General features: G+C 39.2%; 1 protein-coding gene across 1 annotated transcript in view; it reads right to left on the bottom strand.

Annotated features, from left to right (window-relative positions):
• The window catches only part of LOC134078010 (uncharacterized), a 52,323-nt gene that overhangs the window by 12,917 nt on the left and 25,006 nt on the right, over positions 1 to 14,400 (bottom strand). The window contains exons 13-19 of the mRNA XM_062533640.1: positions 13,347 to 13,460; positions 8,609 to 8,737; positions 7,414 to 7,535; positions 5,055 to 6,870; positions 3,792 to 3,962; positions 1,313 to 1,465; positions 1,027 to 1,197 (exon numbers count right to left, since the gene is read on the bottom strand). Coding sequence (XP_062389624.1) covers positions 1,027 to 1,197; positions 1,313 to 1,465; positions 3,792 to 3,962; positions 5,055 to 6,870; positions 7,414 to 7,535; positions 8,609 to 8,737; positions 13,347 to 13,460 — 2,676 coding nt within the window. The remainder of the gene's footprint in view (positions 1 to 1,026; positions 1,198 to 1,312; positions 1,466 to 3,791; positions 3,963 to 5,054; positions 6,871 to 7,413; positions 7,536 to 8,608; positions 8,738 to 13,346; positions 13,461 to 14,400) is intronic.

The following is a 14,400-nucleotide window of genomic DNA, read 5'->3' as shown; positions in this document are numbered from 1 at the left end:
GTTCGAGACCCACAGTGATCTTAATTTTTGCGCACTATAATGTGTTTTTTTTTGTGTGGATGATGCTTAAGCAGACATACTGTAGGCTACATGAACCGGTGATGTCCGCATGTTTTCAGCAAGATCTTTATTCATAATTCTGTTGCTCACTGGGCTTTGTGAAAATGTGAATCTCCAGCACTCGAGGGGCAGAGGCAGAGCAGAGCGCTGTTAACAGGTAGGGAGGGCTTTTGTTGAATATTCACTGATTTTATGCAAATGTCACAATCTGATCTGCTCACCATCATCTAACATGGCACACAGGGTTGCTTGCAGTCGTCATCAGCTGTGACCGGTGTAGCCCTTAAAAACTGCTGCAGTGTTCTGTCTCTCTCATCCTTCCTTCATGCATGCCCTGTCTGAGGGAGGTCTGTGTTGCTAGCAGAACAGATGCCTGTGGAGGCTTTTAGACTCGTGCTGATATAATTTTACTTTTGTAGAGCTACAAATTTATGTAGATTATGTGATCTCCCAATCTTGTTACACTTGGGTGCCAAACTTGTGTAAAGATCAAAATCACTACACGTTTGTTAACTATGCTACAATACATCTAGCCTAATGTTTAGTTTGGCTTGCCAGGCTACAATATAACATTAATGAAATGTAAAATAAGTTCTGTCCATTTATCTAGTGATACCATCCTTGCTGCTAAGAAATCTATCCTGCTTAATGTTGATTAGAAAACATTAACATTTTCTCTGTAAGCATTTACGAAGTGAACAAGCAAGTCCAATAACTGACGAGGGATCATTTCATTATTAATTATTATCATAATTGATACATTCAATAATTATCATTATTTGATAATACATAAATAAATGTAAATCTCCTGGTCGTCATATAGCCGCAAACCTTTGGACTAAGCCCAAACTTGTTTCCACTCCTGGTGACATGCCTCCATCTTAACATTTTATGTATTCCTACTGTATTTCTGTCTGTGCACTCTCTCTCTGATCTACTGAACTGTTACAACAGAATATCACTGACCTCAGTTTCTCCAGTTGGCAGTTTGGCTTTGTAAAACTACAGACCAGCTTCTCTTCTGATGTTTTCAGATCACAGCCAGTCAAGTCCAACTCACAAAGTTGAGAAATACATGACTGCAAAACTGAGGCCACCACCTCACATGATCTACGCATGAGTTGAAGGCTGAAAAGTCTACAGCAAGAGAGGAAAACAATAAGCAACAAATCCAGATTTTAAATAATAATTTAAGAATTTAGCTCTGTGTTGTAGAGCCTACAGAAAGCATCAACTGTGCCAAAATACAGACCTCACTTTACAGTCTTGATTTAATGGTTGATAGAGTAGTTCCTCTCCACAGTCCTGAAGCTCACTCTTACTGATGTCCAGCTCTCTTAGATGGGAGTTGTTTCCCTGAAGAGCTGAGGCCAGCAATCTTCCACTCAGTTTACAGTCAACAAGTCTGTAAAAACATAAACCATGTGACAGAGTGTGAATAGACTCATACATAACGAATACAGACAGTGAGGATATATCAATCAAGATTATATAACAGTTTAGTCCGGTCGAACGATTTAGCAATATCTGATTGGACGAGACGCGTTCTATGAGTGGTGATATTAAGCAATATCACCACTGGTGACTCTTCACAGCTAATAATCACTCCGCGACGGTTGATTCTTCGCTTTGATTTAACCAGAGACGGCATTCCATGTTCTTTGAGTTAGCAGTTGCATAGCAATCGAACGCGTTCTGAGCTAGGCCTACTTCGCATAGCGGAGGAACTGGGCTAACAAAACAATGGCAAATAATAAATTATCCTTCCTAAAAATGCACTCTGGTATAATTTTTTTGTTGCCAATGGAACTGTTGTATAAAAGCATTATCGCACTCGTGGTCGTGGTGTTGTTGGCCAAATATTGCCACGGCTGTGGTTACCTAAGGCACTCAGCCTTCGGCTTGGTGCCTTCGGCTTCGTTCCTACAGTACGGTGAACCACAGCCGTGGCGATATTGGCCAACAACACCACTCCCACTCATGCAATAATGCTTAAGTAAAAAACTCATGCTGTTATTGTTTGGTCCACACTGAACTGTTTGTACAGACATCTCAAGTCTCCCGGAACTTCCGGGAGTCTCCCGCATATTAATAGTGACTCACTGATGCCCGCAAATTACTTAAAATCTCCCGGAATCTAGAGTGAGCGGGCAAGATCGCGCACACACGACACAGACTGTGCTCAAACCGCGCACAGCATCTGTGTAACGCGCACACGACAGAGAGGCCGAGCGAGAGACTGTTCATGTGTGTGATAGGGTGCGTGTGTGTCTCATGAAGCATCCTGATGGGCATGTTTCGGTAAGTCAACCAATCAATTTCCAGTGTGGGCGGGTTAGGTTTTGGGTTAGGGTTACCTATTGATACGGCTCCCGAACCGTATCAATAGGTTTCATTTCAAGTGCATATTATTCAGGCCGGCTAGTTGCCAGGGCTACATGAAAACAACAAACTCCTTAGACCTGTTTAAAGTTGCAATGGAATAAGAAAAAAAGATGTTTACATTACAGTTTTTTACAATCACTTTGCTACTATTTTCAGAACCATTTTTCAAAACTCTAGACACAAAACTCAAAACGGTTATCACTTGTAACACAGGCCCTCTAATGTTCAAAACATTGGATTGTACATTCACATCTTCAAAGAAATCTTGCAATTGCACAATCATTGGTTCAAAAAACAAATTTACTGTGAAATACCACTGAAACATAACTATAGATCACCCGCACACAAGCAACCGATAGTTTCATTGTGTCATTGTTCGTACAATCATTAGATATTGTAGAACAAAATAGGTGATACAGGTTTCATTATGGTACTACAGGAACAGTACAGTAAACACATCTCTGTAAAAGTACTGCAGTAGTAGAGAGAATACTACAGACACAGTGGAATCATTGATCAAAGTTTGTAATATTGATGCAAAACACTACAGTACAATCACAACATAGGTTTTTTGAATTAAAGTAAAAATAATTAGCTATGAAATAGAAAAGAAAATTCAGCCTGATGAAAACATAAAATATAAAAAATATATTTTTTTTATATAAAGAAGTAAAATATTAGGCTACATCCATGGATATTGTAGTCTAATTGGTTCATGCTCCACGCTAATTGGTGACAGTGAATCTTGTTACAGTATCTTGAAACTTTCATGATTTGCAGTAAACATGGAAGATTGTGTGTCTGTTTCGTGTTTCCATACAACTGCATAAGAGTAATGCAACAGTTACTTATCATTTTGAGCAGTTGTATCAATTGATAGTTAGATCATTGTAAGGAAATGAATAGACGCTCATTTGAAATGTAATGTGTGAATTGCCTTTTGAAATAGTAGTACTTTGATGTTAAGTTGCATCATATTGAACGGGTGAGTTTTGTTGAATGAACAAATGATCTAAGTTGTATGTGTATTGTATCCAAGCAATTGAGAAAAGGGTTAGAGTTTTGAAAAATGTGCATTTTGATCATTGGTTGTGAGTTTTGTGTCTAGAGTTGTGAAAAATGACATCAAGGTTCTGAAAATAGTAGTAAAGTGATTGTAAAAAACTGTAATAGTATAAGCCGCCCATAAAGTAATCTACATATTCTTACCTGATTAGAAGTGCATTGGGCTATAGCCTGTATTATTGCCTTTTTTTTTTTTTTTTAGTAGGGATACCTCCCTGAAATGACTTTTTGCAGGTTGGGATGCCTGGTTTGTATCTGTCAATCAAACATATATTACTGACCTCAATTTCTCCAGTTTACAGTTTGGACTCTGAAGACCGGAGACCAGCTTTTCTCCTGACATATGCAGGTCATTTTGACTCAGGTCCAGTTCTGTTAAGGGGGAGTTTGCAGACTGCAAAGCTGAGGCCACAATCTCGTAGGACTTCACTGTTAGATCACACCCAGCAAGTCTGCAAGAGAGGAAAATATTATAAATTACTAGTTCATACGGGAAACTTTGAGTGACGCTGCTAATTGGTCATGATGTTAACCAATCAGTTCTCGTTCCATTTCCGGGGTATATTATACAGTGGGGAGAACATGTATTTGATACCATGCTAAAGTTGCCTAAAAAGAGGAATATAAAATCATCATTTGACAATTGATCTTAATGCCTTAATTAAAAAAATTAGTAAAAATCAAACCGCTGACACCAATTTTCTTTGTAATTGAAGAATATATTGTAAGTAAATAAATGTTCTTCCTTAAATGCTAGGGGGAAGGAAGTATTTGACCCCCTATGTAACCCTGTGGGAATTTAACACATAGGGTTAACATAGGGGCAGGCAGATTTTTATTTTTAAAGGCCAGCTATTTCATGGATCCAGGATATTATGCATCCCGATAAAGTTCCCTTGGCCGCTGGAATTAAAATAGCCACACATCATCACATGCCCTTCATCATAGCTAAAGATTGGCATGGTGCTTTTTTCAGTAGGCCTATTAGTCTGTTTGATTTGCATTGAGCTCAATGAACAGTTTTGAACCATGAGAATCTCGTGTGAAACCGGCCAATTGAACATGTAGGTGAACGTTTGGACAGTGTAGACATTATGGGTAGCTCTAACACCGTGTCCTAATCAGATCCAAGCGAGCGACTGTCAATGTTGTCTGTATACTGAAACCGTTAAATATGCCCCTCTATTGCGTCACAGGCTTCCATATTTCTCATTTTTTCAAAATAGCAGAGCAATGCGAGCGACAAAAAGAAAATAGGAAAAGGGTGTCCGGAATTATTTTTTTCTCAAAAACGTCGCGTTGCATCGCACTGCTCGTGTCGCTTCAGTCAGGACACTCCAATTGAAAACAATGGAATTAAACGGATTTTATCGCTAATGTTTGCTCACATCGCGTTCGGTTAGGACAAGGTGTAAGGCTGTAAAAACTCTGTAAAGACTACAGCATGTTACTTGCCTGGTGCAGCAAGTAGCACCATTGTGTGATATTTTATGGTTACACATAACTCTTTACTAAAACCTTTTAGCTCCTCAGCTTATACTCACACAGCTGTTCTGCAACATCTCACGACTGGCAGCAGTCTTCTTCTTCCCTCCTCTGATGTTTTGTATTTCTTCGGTTCAAACGTATCCAAAGCCTTATCAGACATCATAATCATATGAGCCAGTGCAGTGCATTCCATAGGTGATAATTCACCTGTGACACCATCAGGAGATATCAGATACTTCTGAACTTCTTCATGTCGAGAAAGATCTTTCATTTCAAATAAGCAGTGTAAAAGATTGATGCATCTTTCAGGAGACAGATCCTTTCTCTTGAGAAGCTTGATGTATTGACATGTTTTCTTGATACTCTCTGAGCGTTCAGAGCTGCTGAGTGTGTTTGTCAGAAGGCCTTGTAAAAGGAACTGATTGGACTCCACTGAGATGCCTAGAAGGAAGCGGAGGAAAAGGTCCAAGTGTCCATTCTTGCTCTCCAAAGCTTTGTCCAAAGCACTCTTCAACAGAATATGTAAGGGAAGAAAAGCTTTCTTCTCTCTCTGTTTCTTACTGAGAAATGATTTCAGTGCCTCCATATTTAATGACATGAAAGAATGCCATACAAACAAAGCTGCTAGAAACTCCTGGACACTCAGATGCACGAAGCAGTAGACCTTTGTGTGGTGAAACACAGATTCCTCCCTGAAAATCTCAGTGCACATGCCAGAGTACACTGAAGCTTCAGTGACATCAATGCCACACTCACTCATGTCTTCTTCGTAGAACATCAGATTACCATTCTCCAGATGCTTGAAAGCCAGCTCTGCCAGTTTCAATATAACATCCTTATGTGATTCCAGGAGCTTCTGTCTATCGGGCTCACATTCTGCTTGATACTTTTGGTTCTTCCTGGTGGTCTGGATGAGCAGAAAGTGAATGAACATCTCAGTCAGAGTTTTGGGGACTTCCTCCTTATGATCCTGTTCCAGAATCTGCTGAAGTACAATGGCCATGATCCAACAAAAGACTGGCATGTGGCACATGATGTAGAGGCTTTTGGATGACTTGATGTGTGAGATTATCCTGATGGCAAGATTCTGGTCACTGATCCTCTTCCTGAAATACTCTTCCTGCTGTGGGTCATTGAACCCTCGCACTTCTGTCACCTGACTGATGCACTGAGAAGGGATTTGACTGGCTGCTGCTGGTCGGGAAGTTATCCAGATGAGAGCAGAGGGAAGCAGATTTCCCTGAATTAGACTCGTTATTAGCACATCCACTGATGATGTTTGTGTCACCTCAGAGACAAGCTGGTTCTCTAGGAAATTCAGTTGAAGTCGACTCTCATCCAGACCATCAAAAATGAACACAATGTGGCAGTCTTTGAATTCATCAGTTAGTAATTCCTCAAGCTCAGGGTGGAAATCAAGCAGGAGACTGTGTAGACTTGTGTGGACTTGTTGTGTCTTGATCACATTCAGCTCACGGAATGGAAGCACAAACATGAAGTCTACTTCCTGGTTTGTTTTCTCCTCTGCCCAGTCAAGGATGAACTTCTGCACTGAAACTGTTTTTCCAATGCCAGCAATCCCCTTAGTCATAACAATTCTGATCCGTCTCTGTTGTCCATGTAAGGGCTTGAAGATGTCATTGCAGTTAATTGGTGTGTCTTCGCTGGTTTGTGTTCTGGATGCTGACTCTACCTGACAAACCTCATGTTCACTGTTCACCACTTCACTCTCTCCCTCTGTGATGTAGAGATCTGTGTAGATCTTGTTCAGGGGTGTTTGAATCCCTGATGACCTTATGATGCCTTCACATATGCTTCCAAACTTCTTCTTCATCTTGGATTTATGAGATATCTGTGCACTGTTTAGGACACCTGTTTTCAATTAAAATACATAACTAAATCATATTTAAAAATATGTATTTATTATGTTTAGCACTATTATTATTATCATTATTATTATTATACAGTTATATCCAAAAAGCCACATTTAGTGATCTATAGTGCATGTATTAGACCAATAGCTTTCATCTGCACTTACGTACGTCAAATTACTTAAAACATTATTTGACTTTTTCATAGATATTGAGAAGTTAACTTTATAAAAAATATATATGTATAACTTTAAAAAATCTACTTAGGTGACTGGGTGCTGTTGCATGCGAGCGAACCTGCCGTTGTTACCAAGTGACACGACAGACCAGCAATAAGCGCCAGATCAGATAATTGTCTACTGTTTACCTTAATAATAAAAATAAATAATAATAAAGATGATACAAATAATAATAAAATAATAATACAATTATTATTAATAATCATAATAATTTAAAAAGTTTGACAATGTAGGGACACACTGTTAAAAAACATATTTATATGTCATATGTGTTTTTTTCATACCATGTCCCCTTTCAGACTCACCTACACCTGATTGCTTGATCCTTTTGATCGGAGCACTTACAAGGGATTGTGTGCTTAATCTCTTTCTGCACTGTGAGGAGTTATCATCTCCAAATTGGTTTCCGTGTCTACTGACGCCCAGCCTGCAGAAACATGTGAAAACAATTTGGCGATTTGGAACATGTAAGATATAAAGACTGGTCTCCTACTTTTTCCTTTGAAAAATGGAATTGGTGAGTCATTTTTAAGAAGCACATGATATGCTGAGCCGACTGAAACACATTTCAGATTGCTAGGTGGCTACCAGGCTCATAACGCCCTTTTACCTGCAAACAGAAAAGTTCAGCAACATGTCATTACACACTTCCATTTTCAAAGCAATGAAGGCTACCTATAACAACATAATATTGTGCATATTATTGTTAACATTGTGCTATCTATGCAGTTCTAACAAGCGAGGCTTGTAAACAAGAGCTGGCATACAGACTCAACGATGCTCTTAAAGTGACAATGCACCATTTGGCATTTAACAAGTCAAACAGCATTTCTGTAGAAATTAATGTTTTAAACCAACTTTAGATTCATCAAAATCAATTATTATTAATATTATTTTTTTTTGGGGGGGGGGGGGGTTGACTTTTCCTGCCAGTGGTGAATGCAACATCAAGGCCGAGATTCACTGTGCTGGTGCAGTGAATTCAACATTAAGACTATACAAGCCTTGCTGTCTTTCAGAGCCAGAACTTTTGTAAGTGTAGGCTACAACAACATTGTTACTGGGAGAGAACGGCTTAAATTCTTCAAAGCCCAAAATATTTAATTAGCAATGCAATGTTCATGGAGAAAGAACACGTACATATTCATCGCTGCTTTGGATAGGCTATTGATCATGAGTCTTCAGCCAGCTGTAGCTTAGAGGTAGGGATGGGTACCATCACACACAGGGTTAAATATTAAATATTATAGGCCATACTGTTAAGCACACACACACACACACACACACACACACACACACACACACACACACACACACACACACACACACACACACACACACACACACACACACACACACACACACACACACACACACACACACACACACACACACACACACACACACACACACACACACACACACACACACACACACACACACACACACACACACACACACACACACCACACTTGTAAGTAAGGATAAGTGATAACTCACTTTGTATCAGACTGTGGTGGAGCACTGCTGAACATGGGAGGCTCTCCCATGGACCAGTCACTCTTGGATTTGGATTTTTTTATTTGGATCCCCATTAGCTCGGTCAGACCAGCTATTCTTCCTGGGGTCCTATAAATCATTTTCAATCAATCATAATTTACATAGGAAACATAAAACATACAACATTTGACGCACACCACCACATACAAGAAAAAGAATATAGACAAATACAGAAAATCAAGACAAAAATTCAACCAGACTATGACAAAAAGTAAAATAGACAGGACTAGCTCCTATAGGTTAAGTTCCATTGTACACATTTTATAATGTTAATAATACTACCTCATCTGATCATCTCACAGGCTATTAGTGACACACATTTTAACAATTTAGTGATCTTACACTATTTAACTCATCATAATAGAAATTCAAACCAACACACCTATCACAACACATAGGCAAAGCAAGGCAATTATGTTGCATTCCTTGACAGAAGATGTTTTTTTAACAATAATTTAAATGTGCTCTTGCTGTTTTCCTGCCTGATGGTCCTAGGTAAAGCATTTCATTCACTAATTCCTCTAAATACCATTGTTCTTTGCATCGCATTGGTTCTTGCTCTGGGTAATATGAGTTTCCCCTCTATTGCTTGCCTGGTAGCGAAGCCGTGTTGGTCTGAAGTCAGTGACAGTTCATTATACAATGTGAAAGGGGTTTTAGTAGTTAAAATGTTCCTAAAGAATACCAGTAGTGAATACAACAATCTATTTTTAACTGTTAACCAACTGAGCACCTCATGCATTGCAATAACATTTGTTCTTATGTCACAGTGTAGTACAACTCTAGCTGCCCTATTCTGTGCAACTTGAAGTTTTTTGATCTTATCCATTGTTAAGTTTGACCATACCACAGGACAGTAGTCAATGTTTGACAATATTAATGCTTGTATAACTTGTTTTTTGGATGTATTTGTTAAGTATTTTGCACATCTTTTAATTACAGAAATACCAGCACCCATCTTTGTTATCGTTTTGTTAATTTGTGTAGACCATGTCAGTCTTTCATCCAAGGTAACTCCCAGAAGTTTTGTCTCCCTGACCTGGTTTACTTTTGCATCATTGATCATAATATTTAACAATGGTTTACATTTAAGTGTATGGTTAGAACCAAAAATAATACAGTTTGTCTTAGAAACATTCAGAACTAATCTATATATCCTTATCCATTTGACCACAGAAAGCAATTCTGAGTTCAATATCATACAGTATTTAACTCCACAGCTGTTTTTGCTGCCACATAGATGGTAGAATCATCTGCGTACATAGAAATGTTTGCATGTTTTACAACATGTGGCAGGTCATTAGTATATATAGTATACAGCAGAGGTCCAAGGCAACTTCCCTGTGGTACTCCATAGTTCAACATTTTAAACTCAGAATAGCTTCCATTAAAGAAAACAGTTTGTGACTTATTATTTAAGTAACTTTCCATCCACTTTAAAGCAGAATCTGAGAAGCCATAGTAATGCAATTTTTCAAGAAGTATCTTATGTTCTATAATGTCAAACGCTGCTGTGAAATCAAGCATGACTGCACCCACCAAGTTTTGCTCCTCTATAGCTCTGAGCCAGTCATCGGTCATTTGAGTTAGAGCTGTTGCAGTAGAGTGATCTTTCCTATATGCATGTTGGAAAGCAGTAATCAAGTTATTTTGAGAAACATATTCTTGTATCTGATCACATACTATTCTCTCCATTAATTTGCTTAAAGAAGGCAACAGACTTATAGGTCTACTGTTTGGTCCTGAAAATGGTAATTTTGCGTTTTTGGGCAAAGGTATTATCTTTGCAATCTTCCACTTAGATGGGCAAATACTCTTACTGAAACACAAGTTGATGATGTGGCAGATCGCGGGTGCTAAAATATCTGCAACCATTTTAATACGTTTATTTTCTAGTCCATCTATGCCAGCAGGTTTGTCTTTGCTAGTTGAGATAATATTTCCTATGTAGCTCTCACTGACATTACCAAAAACAAATTGGCAGTTTTTGTCCACCATGATACCACTATTTATTAATTAATTACAACAATTTACACTCTCCATCAAAGGCATTTTAGTAGTTAGATAATTGATTTTTTCAACAAAATGATTTTGGATATGGTTTGCTATATCTGCTGGCTTAGTCAAAAAGAGACCTCCTTTTTCTAGATAAGATGGTGTTACTTTTCTCTTACCACCCATTACATCATTCAGTACACTCCACATTTTCTTGCTATCATTATTTATGCTCTTAAACTTATTTTCATAATATAATTTCTTTTTCCTCTTATTTAAAGATGTCACATAGTTACGGTACCTACAATAAACTTGCCAGTCTGATTTGAGACCAGAATCATTTGCCATTTGTTTAGCTCTATCACGCTCCATCATATGCTCTTTTAACTCATTGTCTAACCACGGTGTTCTGCAGCTACGAACTGTAAACTTTTTCATAGGTGCATGTTTCTCAACCATGGGCATAAATAGATCATCAAATATTTCCAATGCCTTTTCTGCATCTCCAGTTTCTTCCAATACCCTTGATAATGGTAGAAACTTGACTTCTTCCACAAAACATTCTTCCTTGAAATTTTGAAACACTCTTTTAAAGCTGATCTTTGGGCCTGGTTTTGGCAGTTTAGTTTTTCCTCACAATTGCAATCAAGTTATGATCACTACAGCCCATTGCTACTGATACTGCTCCTGAACACTTGTCTGCAGCATTTGTGAAAATGTGATCTATGCATGTTGAAGTTTGAGTGCCATTACTTTTAAAGCACAACCTGGTTGGTTGGTTAACCATCTGATGCAGCCCATATGCACTAGTAATAGCATGCAGTCTCTTCTTCAATTAACATATATTGGAGTTCCAATCTATGTTTAAGTCAGCTAATAGATACATTTCAACATTTAATTCACTCACTGCTTCAAGCATTCCACATAAATTGTCCATGTCTTCACTGTTTGCACTTGGCGGCCTATAACCACAGCCCACCAAAATTGGCTTAACATGTGGAAGATGAACTTGCAGCCATAGCACTTCAGTCTCATCAGTCATTAAATCATATCTTGCTCTTGCAGGAATATGGTTCTGAACATAACACATAACACCCCCTCCATATGCATTTCTGTCTTTCCTGAAGATGGAGTATCCCTCTACCATTACAGACTCATCTTGAAAGGACGAATCTAGATGTGTCTCAGATACTGGTCTCCTTTTGGTTTTTGCTCTAGTTTGTTCGGGTTTCGTCTCTCCCGTACGCAAGTTCATGCCACCACTATACGTTCAATATGATTTTACAACTTTTAACTTTCAATCTTAAACTTCATTTCCACCGGGTATTTTCCAAACAATTTACCGCACAGCCTGTCTCCCGTCAATTCAACCATGCGCCATCTTGAATTGTCAACTCATGGTAGTGTGGCTGGACAGAAAAAGCCATCACGCTCGTGATTCGTGACTCTTCATAGACACAACGCTGGGTACTGGTGAGGCGGGAATTTGTGTCTGTAAGGCAGGTTTTCAGATTCCTTTGAGGCAGATGAGAGCTGAATGCCTTTTGCTGCTAATTTACATCTGTGTGAGCTTCTGATAGCTCATTGTTGTCTCAGCTGGCTGTGGCCGGAACCCCATCAAGCAGCCATCAACACTTCCCCCATCGATTCAGTGAAAGTCAAATTGACAACTTCTGAAATACTCATAAAATGTATGTTGTAAATGTAATACATCCATGTTTGGTCTTGAATTAACACTTGTAATGTGAGCAACAGCCTGATCACGATTTCATTGCAATCTAATGTATCCGTACATAGTTGTGGACTAAGAACTACATTATAGAGTTTTAGACGCCACACCTACTTTCAGGTAAAGAGGTCCTGCTGGGTCGGGAGTGGCTGGATGAATGAAAAGAGAAACTCTTGCAGTGATTCGCTCTCTTGCTTCTCTGCTCTGGTCTACTGTAGGCAAGAGGTCACACTGACCTCTCTGCCCCTCTCTCTCTCTCTCTCTCTCTCTCTCTCTCTCTCTCTCTCTCCCTCTCTCTCTCTCTCTCTCTCTGTCTTTCCCTTCCTATCTCTTTCTTTGTCTCTTTATGGTTTGTTATTTTCATTATTTGATATATTGTTTTATCTGGTGTATGTAGCATTGTAACTTGGTAACTTGTTAAGGTTTAAGTCCAAGTTTATTGTTTGTTTTGAGGTTAAGATTACTTTATCCTTTGTTCCTTTGTTTAAGGATAATTACTGATACTTTTACTCTTACCTAAGGCTCAAGGCCTAATAAATGGTTAATTCTCCTCGTTCAGTTTGCATATCTCTAAAAGTTTAGTGTGCCATTCCATTCTCTACCATAGTTAAACAAACTAGTTATTTGGTAATTTATTAGAGGTACAATATGTCTTATGGAGTCAGATTAACGTGGTGAATTTCCTATAAATATTACCATTTAACTCCACATGGCTACTGATCCATTGTTCTTCACGCATGTAAAGGGAGAACGTCCGATGTGTTTGTGTATCGCGTTTGGGACTGTTTTTTCAACCTTTACATGTCTGTTGTCTAGTTGTGTAGATTTAAAAACACATTGAAAGTGATTAGTAGTCTTTTACTCACACACACACGCACACGCACACACACACACACACACACACACACACACACACAAACACATGTAAGTAAGTAAAGATAAGTGATAACTCACTTTGTATCAGACTGTGGTGGAGCACTTCTGAACATGGGAGGCTCTCCCATGGACCAGTCACTCCTCATAGACACAACGCTGGGTCCTGGTGAGGCGGGAATTTGTGTCTGTTGTCTAGTTGTGTAGATTTAAAAACACATTGAAAGTGATTAGTAGTGTTTAACTTTCACTCACACACACACACACACACACACACACACACACACACACACACACACTTGTAAGTAAAGATAAGTGATAACTGACTTTGTATCAGAAGCCCCTTTCACATTCACCGAATGTAACGCTAAATCAGCCAAATTTAACGTTAAGGCTGTTCCTTTCACATTGACGACACGGGGTGGGGAGTCAACCCGCCTCGGCAATCGAACCCGTCTCGGGGGGTAGTATCAGAGCCGAGGCGTGTTGAATATGAAAGGAACAGAGGTCAACCCCGCTATTAGGGGTGTGTGACTGATGACGTATTTGGCAAGGCAGGAGGTTAAAATACAGGAAACAAACAAGAGACAAGACAACTTTGCTGTGTCCATATATCTATGGCTGTGTCCAACAATCGCGTTTTTTACGCGGAGAGTTCCCTGAACCTCCTTTTCTCAGCACTTCGGTCAATTGTTTATTGTTGCTAGGTTACCAAAACCGTCTGCTGCCAGCACGTCTTTTTAGAATGTTTACCTAACTAGCCAACGAGCTAACTGTCAGAGCAGAAGTTGTTCAGGACTCACTCGGCACACTAAAATATGACTTCGACAGACAAAAGGACCTCATTTGGCATTCAAATAACATAACAAGTGGCCCGCCATCATTTGGAAGCTAAACCACGTAGCACTAGCATGACAGTTGTGTTTATCAGTTTATCTCCGAGGTCCAAGGCATGCTTAACGTAATTGTTTACTAACAAATTGCGTGTGACGTGCTGCTAGGCAACGCCTCCCATAACTCGCCTCTGAACCCGGCTTCAGACAACCCCGGGACCAAAACACGTCTACCTTTCACATTGCGAAATCCCCTGAACCCGCTATTTCTTAAACGCTAATGTATCGTTTCTGAATGTGAA

Source organism: Sardina pilchardus, chromosome 4 (genome assembly GCF_963854185.1).
Source record: "Sardina pilchardus chromosome 4, fSarPil1.1, whole genome shotgun sequence".
NCBI lineage: Eukaryota > Metazoa > Chordata > Actinopteri > Clupeiformes > Clupeidae > Sardina > Sardina pilchardus.
The sequence above is the reverse complement of the archived record's forward strand: the minus strand, read 5'-3'. Positions and strand labels throughout refer to the sequence as shown.